The sequence below is a fragment of the Ictalurus furcatus genome, chromosome 21, assembly GCF_023375685.1.
Source record: "Ictalurus furcatus strain D&B chromosome 21, Billie_1.0, whole genome shotgun sequence".
Classification (NCBI taxonomy): Eukaryota; Metazoa; Chordata; class Actinopteri; order Siluriformes; family Ictaluridae; genus Ictalurus; species Ictalurus furcatus.
In genome coordinates this window covers 3,041,107-3,054,748 of record NC_071275.1, presented here as the reverse complement: position 1 = coordinate 3,054,748, position 13,642 = coordinate 3,041,107, and the positions used below count along the sequence as shown (strand labels likewise).

Below are 13,642 nucleotides of genomic sequence, written 5' to 3'. Positions count from 1 at the left end.
GTCTAGTGTCTGCATCTTAACCAAAAGAAATAAGCAGCAGCACTTTTCCTCGGCTCTGACCGAACGTTTCTGTCGCATTCCTAATATACATGCAGTATATACATATTACGCACGCATACACGGTAGATTGCAAAAGTATTCAGACCCCTGACCAACTGAATTACAAATGGACTACAAATTCATTCTGTTTGGAATTTTATTTTACAACACTGAAACTCAATTAGTGTAAGGTGACATTGGATTTAAGTTGGGCAAGATTTTATCTGAAAAATAATAAAACTGAGATCATTTGCTTGCATAAGTATTCGACGTCCACGCATTAATATTTGGTAGAGTCACCTTTAGCTGCAATAACAGCTTCATGTTTTTGGGATACGCACGTACCAGCTTTGCACACAGTGCTGGAGTGACTCTGGCCCATTCTTCCATTCGGGTTGATTGGGTGATGCTTGCAGACTGCAATTTTCAAAACAGTCCAACAGATTCTACATGGGATTGTGATCAGGACTTTGACCGGGCCACTGTAGGACATTTTTGTTCTTGAGCCACTCCAGTGCTGCTTTGGCCTTGTCCTTGAGATCATTGTTCTGCTGAAAGGTGAATTTCCTCCCAAGCAGTTTTTCCGTTTCCTCTTGCAGTATTTCTCTATATTTTGCTCCATCACTTCTTCCTTCAATTCTAACAAGATGCCCAGTCCCTGCTGACGAGAAGCATCCACACAGCATGATGCTGCCACCACTATACTTCACTGTCGGGATGGTGAGTCTTGAGGCATGGAAAGCTTTAGGTTTTCACCACACATAGTGCTTTGAGTTTTTGCCAGAAGGCTCTATTTTGGTCTGATCTGAACACAAAACTTTCCCCCCCTTATCGCAGTTGGGTCACTCTCATGCTTTCTGGCAAACTCCAGACATGCTTTCAGATGGTACTTTTTTGAGTAACGACCTCTTTCTTGCCACCGTCCCATACAAGCCAGTGTGATGCAGTGCTCCTGATATGGTTGACCGGTGCACCATTACGCCACTCCCAGCCGCTGAACTCTGTAGCTGCTTCAATGTGACTGTTGGCCTCTCTGTGTCTTCTCTCACATGTCTCCTGCTTGTTTGAGCGCTGAGTTTTGAGGGGCGGCCTTTTCTCGCCAGTGCCTGGGTGGTGTGATGCCGCTTCCACTTCCTGATTATTGATCCGACTGTGCTCACTGGGATATCCAAACACTTGGATATTATTGTGTACCCTTTCACTATTCTACGTATTTGTATGACTCCCCCCCCAACTTCTGTAGAATGCTCTTTGGTCTTCATTTTTCTTCAGATTCACAGCTTGACCAATGAGCCTTCAATAATGGGGGGTTTTTAACGCAGAAAATGTGACAGTGACTTTAATGATTCACAGGTGGATGCCAATGATAAGGTAATAGTGTCCTCGTTTCATCTGTTTAAACTCGGAGCACAGGGGGTGAATACTTATGCAAGCAATCATAAGTTGTTTTTTTTCCTTTCTTAAAAATATTTCCCAACATAAATTTAGTGCCACCTTACAATAACTGATCTTGAGTTTCATTGTTTTAAAATAATTATAAATCAGAACATATATATACACATACATACACATACGCACACACGGTTAACTGATGTTAATTGTATACTTGTCTAATGTTAGTCAATGTTAAAATACACGGCCATTTGCCTTGACAGGAAATGAGGGTGCGGCATCTTTCAAGGGGGAGATTACTAATGTGACACGGGGGGGAAGGAGGAAATCGACCCCCCATCACAGGGGGTTGATTTAATATTGAAGAATTTGCTACACATACACAAATGTCAGTCACTCCAGATGTTCATAGGATTATTTGTCATTTTTATTGGGGAGAAAATAAGAAGACTGCATTTTTTTTTTTTTAGTATCTGATCATTTGTTGCAGTGTAGGGTTTCTACAAAAATGATGTAAAGGTTGGCAGGTGTATAGCTGCTATAACATAAGTGATAACAGGAAGTAACTTGTTTTGCAGATGTTCCACAACAATAACTGTTACTATAAACAAATAAACCCTATGATGTGCTTCTCACTCCATCATTTCCTACAACAGAATGCCCCGTCATGTTTTATTCCTTACATGGCGTGATATCATCCTAATTACTTTATGCATTTATTGCAGTTATTTTGCACTCTATAAGTGAGTGTGTCACAAATTAAGACCTTAAATTAGTCTCATAAAGAAAGGTAAAGAAGCAGATCTGTCTCGGCTAGGGGAACGTTGCGAACATTCGTTTTCGGTCAAATGATTCCTTTAACGAGCTGTATTTGTATTCAGGAAGGAAAACGATCATGTGACTTACGTTTCTCTGTGCAGATCTGCAACCTTCACTCCCGTCAGCTGCTCCAGCTCAGCAATGGAGCCCACACACACCACCTGAGCAGAGGCACAAAGCTCTTCATTTACAGTCACTCTATATCTGACAGTAACACACACACACACACACGTGTTAGACTGTAAAAATACACTTCCTAAAATATCTGGGTGATAAGGTGTATTTTTTCATGGGTAACACTAATAAGCTTATTTTCCACCGGCGCAGGATTCACACTTCCAATTCTGTCCTTGTAGACGTAGGAAACTGATCTATTTTTTTCTTGCCAAAGTACATGAGCAGAAGCAAAGCCAAGCCTGGATTTAATACTAAATCTGTATATTCACACAATGTAATAAATAGCCGCTCTGGTCCTTATAAATGAATCTGTATTCTTAATTACAGGATGTTTTACCTAAAGCTCATACGAGGAAGAAAATACAGTTGCTGAAAGTGAATCTGAAACCAGGACACATTACGACTCCAAATAGAAAAGGAAGTTTATACACTCTGAAAGTGTGTTAGCCCTCTTCTGAAGTGTTAAGGTTGGGCTGTTGTCCCTGTTCAGGTAAAATGGCCCAGTTAGTGCTAGAGAACGATAGAGCTCCACTTTCCGGCCTAGCGAACGCTCTGGGAGTCCGGAAACACTCCAGAGATTGGCGCTTGGAAACAACTCATTACGCTATTTTCAGGAAGCAGGTCGTTGTCCTTATTTTCCAAAGGCCCAACTCAGCCTGCGAAGACGCCAACAACCCAATTCCGAGTTCACGAAGAGCCGGTATGCTTGAACGGCCATTAGAGTCATTCAAAATCTTAAACATGCCAGTAAAGATTTCGACTTATGTTTGGCGTCCATCCATCCATCTTCTATTCCACTTATCCTTTTCAGGGTCACGGGGAAACCTGGAGCCTATCCCAGGGAGCATGGGGCACAAGGCGGGGTACACCCTGGACTGGGTGCCAATCCATCGCAGGGCACAATCACATACACACTCACACCCCCATTCATACACTACGGACACTTTAGACACGCCAATCAGCCTACCATGCATGTCTTTGTACTGGGGGAGGAAACCGGAGTACCCGGAGGAAACCCCCGCGGCACGGGGAGAACATGCAAACTCCACACACACAGGGCCACGGTGGGAATCGAACCCCTGACCCTGGAGGTGTGAGGAGGACGTGCTAACCACTAAGATGTTTGGCGTTAGAATCGTTAAAATTTCGTGCGTGGCCTCGTCAGATGGAGAAGGCGACAGAACGAGAGGGTGAAGCGGGGCGAATGTCTAACCGTGCCCCATGATCCTTTAATATTGAGGATGAACAGCTCGTCATGGTGGAACCTTCAGAATCAAGGTTGGTCCTTTTCCAGGACTTACATGCATAACAGTTGTGAAGATCATCTTATAACGACCCTAACATCTCCTTACTGATGGCAAAAGGGGTATGTCCTAATAAAGTATTAAAGTGTTTATTTATTTATTTAAATTAATTGCTCGTCACAGACCTCCTCAAAGTCATCGCTGACCCACATAGGAATTGGCGTCCCCCAGTAACGGTTACGGGAGATGGCCCAGTCTCGAGCATCTCTCAGCCAGTTGCCAAAACGCTTCTCTCCCACAAACTCGGGAACCCTGTAAAGAAAGAAAGAAAGAAACATTATCTTAACATAATGTCTTGCTCATCTTTAAGATGATGGAAACGCAGCAGGGATTCAGAAACCAAGACGGAGATATTACTCGGATAGTAAAACAGAATATATAATACAAGACTTTGTATAGCACAACGTTCAGTGGGCATGGTAGTGTGATACTGGCTGGAAGGTTGCGAGTTTGAATCCCAGAAAACCTTCAACTGCTATGTTTTATGCTTGGATTGTTTGGATAAAAGTACCTGCCAAATGAATCAAACATTAAACACATTTAAAATCATGGAAATCTAGAGATAATGCCCGCTAGGCCCTCCTCAAAACAGACTGAACAACCGAAAAAAAAACAAGGAAATCTTTTAGATGATGATTAAATATAAATACAGAGCGTTTTACTCAAAGAAAGTCTCCTCGTGTATTCTTCAGGAGCATGATGACACTGACCCTAATGAACACACACACACACACACACACACACACACACACACACACTTTTCAGTGTAATTCTCACCCGCTGAGCAAAAAGCTCTTCATTCCCATTTGTAAAAACGTATCTATTTAGGCAGGCAATAGATCAATTTAATGATTTTTTCTGGTCCCTCTCTCGCTGTGCCCGTCCGGACTATATGTAGAATGTTAAGTGTGCTCTCTTGTGCTGGATACGGGGGGCTATTTAACACCCAAGGGAAAGAGGGCGCTTTACTCGATTGTTCTTATCTGTTGATGCACCCACTCTGAAGAATATAGAATCAGCACCTGCTGAGGAACAGCGATCAGAAATAAATCAGTAAGATTTAAAAAGGTAGAAAAATCTATATTTAAGATCAATATTAAATCACATACTATAAAACTGTCATGTGTGTGTGTGTGTATACATAAACAGTTCATCCATCCATTCATTTTCAGTACTGCTTATCCTACACAGGGTCGTGGGGGAGCCTGGAGCCTATCCCAGGGGACTCAGGGTACGAGGCGGGGGACACTCTGGACGGGGGTGTCAACCCATCGCAGGGCACAATCGCACACACACTCACACACCCATTCACACAGTGGACAATTTGGAAATGCCAATCAGCCCACAACGTAGGTCTTTGGACTGGGGGAGGAAACCGGAGTACCCGGAGACATAAACAGTCGCAAGTCATTTTAATTTTATACATATATGTTTTAGAATTCCCTTGCAGCACTATACAGTCGTAATGAAAGTGTTGGATCTCAGCTCAGGCTAGGGGAAATCTCCCACCCCCACACAGAGCCTGAACTGAGCAGCATGTTCTTCAGCACTGTGCTGCACACTCACTGGAGAAACTTTAATTACAGCATTGGCCATGCTGACTCAGTCTGCACAGTAAGAAAGTCTGTGTCTAAATATAAAGAATCTACCAGTTACACAAGAAAATTTTAATGAAATCTGCATGTGCTCACATAGTACTGACTAGGGGTGGACGTGCTACTCTCTCTATCTGTTTAGTGCTCCGAATAGCCGCAGTTGGTCTTAAACCTGAAGTGGGCGTGGCCTAAACATGAAGGCTGTTTCCACCCCATTATATATGAACCCTATCACTATTACCCTGGACACGTGGTCTTAAACCTGAAGTGGGCGTGGCCTAAACATGAAGGCTGCTTTTCCTCCTATTATATATAAACCATATCACTATTACCCTGGAAACGCGGTCTTAAACCTGAAGTGGGCGTGGCCTAAACATGAAGGCTGTTTTTCCTCCTATTACATATAAACCATATCACTATTACCCTGGAAACGCGGTCTTAAACCTGAAGTGGGCGTGGCCTAAACATGAAGGCTGTTTTTCCTCCTATTATATATAAACCATATCACTATTACCGTGGAAATGCGGTCTTAAACCTGAAGTGGGTGTGGCCTAAACATGAAGGCTGTTTTTCCTCCTATTATATATAAACCATATCACTATTACCCTGGAAACGCGGTCTTAAACCTGAAGTGGGCGAGGCCTAAACATGAAGGCTGTTTTTCCTCCTATTATATATAAACCATATCACTATTACCCTGGAAACGCGGTCTTAAACCTGAAGTGGGCGAGGCCTAAACATGAAGGCTGGGGTTTTTTTTGTCCATTATATATAAACCCTATCACTATTACCCTGGAAACACGGTCTTAAACCTGAAGTGGGCGTGGCCTTAACATGAAGGCTGCTTTTTAAAAAATCTCTCTCATTAAATACGAACCCTATCGCTATTCCCCTTGAAACACTGTAAGCAGAAATGGCAGCACTGTCAGTATGGTGTGTGAATTTGAACTTGAATACTCAGCTACATCTCTCAAATTGGTTTCAACTAAACACGTGAGGGACTGTTTGTTTACAATCCAACTCACAAGTGTACTCTTTTTTTGCTGTACATGCCTGAAATATTTTTTTTTAGCAAATTTAAGCGGGTTATTTCTCAAAATATAAACAAACTAACAGCCTGATTTAAAGTACCCTGACCAGGCAGATACTAAGGATGAATGAATGAATGAATGCTGTGAACGCATCATGTTAATGAACTTGCTCGTTGTTTCTTCGTTGTTTCAGTGAGCGGACTATGAGACTATCTTGCTTGTGCCTGCATGAAAGTAAAAGCCTCCTGCTTGTGCAATGGCTCCAGGATCCCAGTCCTGATTCCCACCTTCCACGTCATCTGTTCATTCCAAACAAGGTGGTCACATTCGATTACATTCCTATTGCTCAGTATAAACGAATGGCCACTAACTGCTGTCTGGTGCGAGGAGCGTTGTGGTCTTCTCATGCTAAGCTGATGTGATAATTACTGTTCCACTGGCTTAAATTACCCACATGGTTACGCCATTATGGTCCCATGGCTCCGCTTTAAATAAGCCACATCAGCATCCACTGTAAAACAAACCTCAAAACAAAAATGTATTGTATGAACCACTTTACTTGAACTGAACCGTAAAGCACTGGAGCGTGATTCAGCTACAGTCAGAGAATATAAACGGCTAGGTCCAAACCTGCAGAACAATCTAATCATTACCATGCTCTACGTGTCCTCGTCCTCTATCTCGCCGTCCTTGCGGGTGATTAATTTCAGAGCGACAGCCACATTCGAGCAAAATGGCCTGAATGCAGACTCATGGGAAATAAAGTATGCGGCCAGCACCTAAAGCATAAATGTGAAGTCTATTTTCCAGTCACTTAGCATGTTCAAATTATGCTTAAATGATGCGTCATTTCACGTCTGTACAATATTCTCGAGACATATTACGCAGTAGTGCAGGCAGGAGACATTCTTCTATTCCTAAAGGCGCTTAAAACTAAAGTTGGATCCACTTGACTCGGACTGGATACCGGAAAAGTACTTAAGAACAATACTACAATTTGTATTAGTACTAAGAATGTTACAAGCGGTCTAAATTAAAACAAAACAAACACCAACAAAAATAATTCCTCACCAATTTTAGTTGTCACAGTACATGCTGGCATTCATGGTTCCCTCAGTGAACTGTAGCTCCACAGTGCCGGCAGCACTCATGCAGCCCCAGACCATGACACTCCCACCACCATGCTTGACTGTAGGCAAGACACACTTGTCTTTGTACTCCTCACCTGGTTGCCGCCACACACGCTTGACACCATCTGAACCAAATAAGTTGATCTTGGTCTCCTCAGACCACAGGACATGGTTCCAGTAATCCATGTCCTTAGTCTGCTTGTCTTCAGTAAACTGTTTGCGGGCTTTCTTGTGCATCATCTTTAGAAGAGGCTTCCTTCTGGGACGACAGCCATGCAGACCAATTTGATGCAGTGTGCAGCGTATGGTCTGAGCACTGACAGGCTGACCCCCCCACCCCTTCAACCTCTGCAGCAATGCTGGCAGCACTCATACGTCTATTTCCCAAACACAACCTCTGGATATGACGCTGAGCACGTGCACTCAACTTCTTTGGTCGACCATGGCGAGGCCTGTTCTGAGACCTGGTAACACTAACAAGTCACATGACACCGGGGAGGGAAAATGGCCAACTGGGCCCAATTTGGACATTTTCACTTAGGGGTGTACTCACTTTTGTTGGCAGCGGTTTAGACATTAATGGCTGTGTGTTGAGTTATCTTGAGGGGACAGCAAATTTACACTGTTACACAAGCTGTACACTCACTACTTTACATTGTAGCAAAGTGTCATTTCTTCAGTGCTGTCACATGAAAAGATATCAAATATTTACAAAAATGTGAGGGGTGTACTCACTTCTGTGAGATACTGTATATGTGTGTATGTATGTGTAATATATACATATAAATAAAATACACGTATACATACATAGCTTCTATATGTTTTTGGATTTACAATATCAAGTATTACTGCTATATGTATCTAGTACGGTAGCTTTCACAAACATTATGTTATGTATTTGCCTGTTAAATTGTATAGGCAGATTTTTCATTACTTTAGTACAATAGAAAATGTATAACAAGTACAAGTGAAAGCCAAAAGTCATCAAACAAGATGGAAAATCAATCAAGTTCAGAATGCTGTCCAATCTCAGTTCAGTAACTTTAAACCGTTATTACTGTACATGCACTGATCATGTGAAACACCTTCTCACAATAAAGATGTACATGTGTCATTTAAAAGAATTGGGTTCACTATAATAAATTTAAATAATTTTTGTGTTATACATTTCATCAAAGTGTCTGTACGTCTCAATTTCTATTCTCGATTGTGACACATTTTTAATTAGCCTCTATGCCCCAAGTTTCCATTAAGAAATATTTGGGAATGTTTTTTTTTTCTAACATTAAGAGAAGAAAAAAATAATAATAATAAAAAAAATCAATACAGGTATTACGGTATTTAATGTGGAATTAATATTGAGGCTAGAATTCACACATGTGCGCATGCTTGTATTAGTTTGTTTACTTGGTCTGGTCTTGATCTTGGCCAGAGATTAACTTGCTAAAGAGAATTGTAATCTCCGCTGAATAAAGGATTAAAAAATTTGTTTTTTTTTTTAAATACTGAGGTAATAATACTCCACTGTAATGGCAAATAATGTAATAGTATAGTATGTAAATTATAGTCTTAGACTCTCACCAGTAACACTTGTCATTGTTTTCCAGAAGTTTATCCACCATGTTCTCGACTCTCACAAACCAGCTGGGCACAGCCTTGTAGATCAGCGGTGTGTCAGACCTGTCAGAAAAATATTTTGGGTTTTTTTTTTTTTAATTCAGTAATTGTAGCTAATTGAAACAACATCTGTAGCAGGTTATTTAATACACAGTGCGGATAGGATATTTTTAGTTGCATCATGACATAAGTGGCATCTTTTGTGTACTGTTAGTGTAGGCGGTGTGTTCACACTGCGGAAAGATCGAATGTGGAACACTAGAGAACGTTCACGCTCAGCAGTCACACTCGGCTCTCTGTCTAGCAGAAGGGGTGGAGACATCGGAGGGCACTGTGGTTTGAATTTTTGTTAATGGGATGAAACCTTGGTGAAAACTCAACTACACCGCAGACACAAATGAAGTGTGAAGAGGTCAGGACAGGCCTTTATGGGTTATAAAATGGCCGGATGTTTCAATGGAGGGTGTGCAAAAAATAAATAAATAAATAAATAATAAAGAAATAAATCAGGGTTCAATTTGAAATGGTCTGTTTCAAATAAATAAATAAATAAATAAATAAAACAAACAAGTGAAGGGAAAAGTCTATCAATTTGATGTAATTATCTTTTAATATTTCTTTCCTTTTTATATCGCAACATTATTATAACAGTAGAAAAAGTAGGCCCGCATGTTTCAGACGTTCTGGGTCAGTTCTGTAAACCCTTCAAATGGAGGGGAGATGGATTTTCGCAACCTCCTGCACTTATAAACATGACATGACATTTTAATTCAAATATAGATGAATACATGATTCATAATACAACTGAACCAAATTAACAGTCATAATTCTTTTTATCGCATTATATTTGTGCTTTTTTTTTTGTTGGATTAATCTAAATAAACGATTCAGCACATTGTAAATTTATCATCTACTAGATGAGCACACATGAGCAAAATAGACTAATGAATATGCAAATCGTGGCGTTTCTGCCAACAAACAAAATAGAGAACGGTGTTTATCCAGACAGATTCATTTTGCATAAGCAAAGCCAATGGAACGCTGCAGAAATGCAAAATGCTCCTGATCAATGAATTAAAACAGGGGTTCTCAAACTTTTCCGGGGCAAGACCCCCCCAAATGGCATTAACATTTGACCGAAGCCCCCCTTTTGCAAGATGTCTTAAACACATTAAAAATACAGACTTCTGAATATATCCCCCTTTTTTTTTTTATTAATAATTACATCTTTACATTACATTACAATTTAGGAATTGATTGTGTGTGTGTGTGTGTGTGTGGTTGTCAGAGAGTGAGAAAGAGAAAACATACATTTATTTATTTTTCACACCAAATTGTTGAGGCCCCCCAGGCGCCCCCTGGTGGCCCCCAAGAGGGCCGCGGCCCCCACTTTGAAAACCACTGAATTAAAAGACAAAATACGAGTTGGAAGTGATAAACAGAATGTTTTACACTGGTTATTTAGATAATTATCGAATCGTTTATTTAGTGCTGGCGCCGTGTTCTCTGCGCTCGGGTGATATTTACATGCATCTGACAAGGGTTCGTTTACTTTTTCCCCCCATTTGCCATATTCCTGAACAATGTAAGAAAGGAGTTTTACGAGTACACTTTCAGCTTCACACACACGTCAATCTGCAGTGTGAAATCAAAACAAACACCGAAAATAAATAAATAAAAAATAAATAAATAAAATACAAAAAAAAAAGTGTACATTTTGCTTCGACTTGGACTCGGAAAATGGACTAATAGGTGTGAACGTACCCGAGAATACCGGACAGAAAACAGACAATTCTGGAGAACTGAGATGAAATGAATCAGATCAGAATAAAATGCTCATCAAACCCGGCCACGTTCACAAAATGCTACAAAAGCAACGTCTGTTCTCCTGAGCTGCAGTTCGTCCTCAACTTAAACAGCGACTGGCAAATGAATGAGGATGCAGAGTCTAATATCAGACACGTAAATCGATAGCGAAGAAGAGGTGATTAAGTGCTCAAGACAAGTTTAGGGCGAGGCTTATTCTGAGTGCTGAGGCAGCCGAGGACATCGATTCTTTTCTTTATGCGGCATGTGGTACTGATTTAATGATGCTTGAACCAGCAAGGTCACACAGGGAGACTTTTGCACAGACTTCTGGGAAACCTTTGGATTTGATGAAGTAGAGATGAACTGCCTGGAAATTGAATGATGAATGTAGTATAAAAAAAGTTTAAAAACCTATTTGGAAGAGCTTTTACTGAATAGACGGTGTTTCAGGTGCTTCGGTGCTCTTTCTTTCGCCGCTTTTTCGATGTGGGGACGTTTTTCCGTACGACGGGTGTGACAGTAATCCACTGGGCTGACAAGAACGTTGCTCCATGTACAAGATCATTTTCATTATCGGGATCTCCTTCGTCGGGTTTGTCACTTCGATACAATTGATTCGAAGCAGATTTACAGAAATCTGGACACAGACGACGTGAGGAAGAAACCCTGAGAGGAACCAGACTCTAAAGGGAACCCATACTCTGGGATTTTATAGTATAGTATAGTATAAATTCAAACAGTACTAAGTGTGTTGCAAAGACGTTATGTATGAGCGTCATAGTCTTTATGATCACAGCAGCGGTTCTTAAGCACAAATCTACTGAGCCCAGGTCTGGAGAGACTAAGGGTCTTGTGTATAAAATGTTTTTAGGAAGTGCAAATCTTTTAGGCATCCATGTGAGACCCTCCGCAGGAGCTTAAAGCATTCTTTCGCTTTTCCCATGCTCGCATGATATGAAAACAGCAAACTCATATACTCATTATTCTATTTGGCTAACTTCCTAACCCCTCCGCCCAACTTGCTGTGGCTGCTCTGTACTTGTCTGCACTGTAATCCTTTCCTGCTTCGTAATGCGCATTAGATTAACACGTCAACTGCAAGCGTTAATGTTAATGAATAGCACCGATAGAAGAAAGCTGCAGATAAAATTGCACTGAGCAAAAAAATAAAAATTCATATTCAGAACCATTTTTAATCAACTTGGAGTTCGTTCCTCGTTGTTATTTGAGAGACCCGAGACTAACCCGACTGCTAATAATGATAATGAGACTTTATTGGTCACATATACAGTACAGTACAGTACAGCACAGTGAAATTCTTTTCTTCGCATACCCCGGGATGTTAGGAAGCTGGGGTCAGAGCGCAGGGTCAGCCATGATACAGCGCCCCTGGAGCAGAGAGGGTTAAGGGCCTTGCTCAAGGGCCCAACAGTGGCAGCTTGGCGGTGCTGGGGCTTGAACCCCCGACCTTCTGATCAGTAACCCAGAGTCTTAACTGCTAAGCCACCACTGTGCCTTTTAATAAAAGTTAAGTTCAAGATCTTCTTGCCCTCCGGACCTGCACGATTCCTCCACATGGAGTTTCTGCCCTTGTGACTCGCTCTCTGCTATCGAGCATGGTCCTGCATAGACACCCTAAAGATGGGCACTTCCCAAAACCACTTCTTGAGTGAATAATCCCACCTGGATACTGCAGACTTGTTCCTAAGAACTGCTGCTACAATCAAAGACTCATCCCAGCACCGGGAACAATCGCACTCGGATTCGGACCGCGGCAAACCTACCACCTGGGTGTGTTTTCACCTTTTCTCGGTGGTCTGATCCATGAGTGAACACTCCAAACGATCTCAGACCCTTTTAAAGCGAACCGGACCTGGACCATCTCGGGAGGTAATCCGAGTAGGGTTTGCTTTCAGATACGGCAAAAACATGCACTACGTACACAAATCGCTTCGGAGCTCGGCTGATTTTTCCCTTCGCATACAAATGGCGCTACTCAACAGGGGCTGCTACTGCTGCGAGAGGGATGTTACGGACGAATGAGGATACGGCTGCGCTTCTCCAAATTCGGAAGGACTACATTAAGAAACGACTATCGACCACCCACGGAAGTTCTAAAGCGTTTCTTCAATTTTCAGCAAAATCTTAAGGCGGAGGATTTAACCGGACCGCCTTGCGGTGAAGTCGCAGGAAAGTGGGCGGAAACAATTCTAAAAAGATTTCTATAAAGCTGCTTTGTGACTATTGTTACAACGTGTCCATACAAATCCACACTCTTATTTTCTTATCGTCATTCCGCAGGCGTAATTACTGTTAATTAGCCTGTGATCGTTGTCATGGTCACATTTCATTTGCTCACACAGGAATTATATCTATGGTATCATCAGAGATAATAACCGCCTAGCGGTCCATAAACCCGTGAATTATTCGTTGCTATACATGTTTGTTTATAAACGTTCTATTAAGGCTGGAAATTGAATCAGTATAGATGATTAATCCCCCCTCACTCACCTCCAACAGAAAGGGTAGCTGTGTTTAAAAGAGCTCACGTTGACCAGCCGTCCCTTCTCTTTCAGCCACTTGATGATGTTTTTATCTGCGTCCTGAAAGAGGCAAAGAGGAAACATTTAACCGTGATCGGTGCAGAAAAGAAGAGGATAAAAAGCTTTCGGGTCGAAGGATGCACGACGGCGCTTTGCTGTGCGATGGTGGGGTTTTGACCAATCAGA

The 13,642-nt window shown here is 41.7% G+C and overlaps 1 protein-coding gene across 3 annotated transcripts in view; it reads right to left on the bottom strand.

The window, feature by feature from the left end:
* iars1 (isoleucyl-tRNA synthetase 1) overlaps nt 1-13,642 on the bottom strand; it is an 84,610-nt gene that overhangs the window by 48,828 nt on the left and 22,140 nt on the right. For all 3 annotated transcript variants that reach the window (XM_053652813.1, XM_053652815.1, XM_053652814.1), the window contains exons 12-15: nt 13,425-13,516; nt 9,069-9,167; nt 3,857-3,983; nt 2,338-2,411 (exon numbers count right to left, since the gene is read on the bottom strand). In XM_053652813.1, coding sequence (XP_053508788.1) covers nt 2,338-2,411; nt 3,857-3,983; nt 9,069-9,167; nt 13,425-13,516 — 392 coding nt within the window. The remainder of the gene's footprint in view (nt 1-2,337; nt 2,412-3,856; nt 3,984-9,068; nt 9,168-13,424; nt 13,517-13,642) is intronic.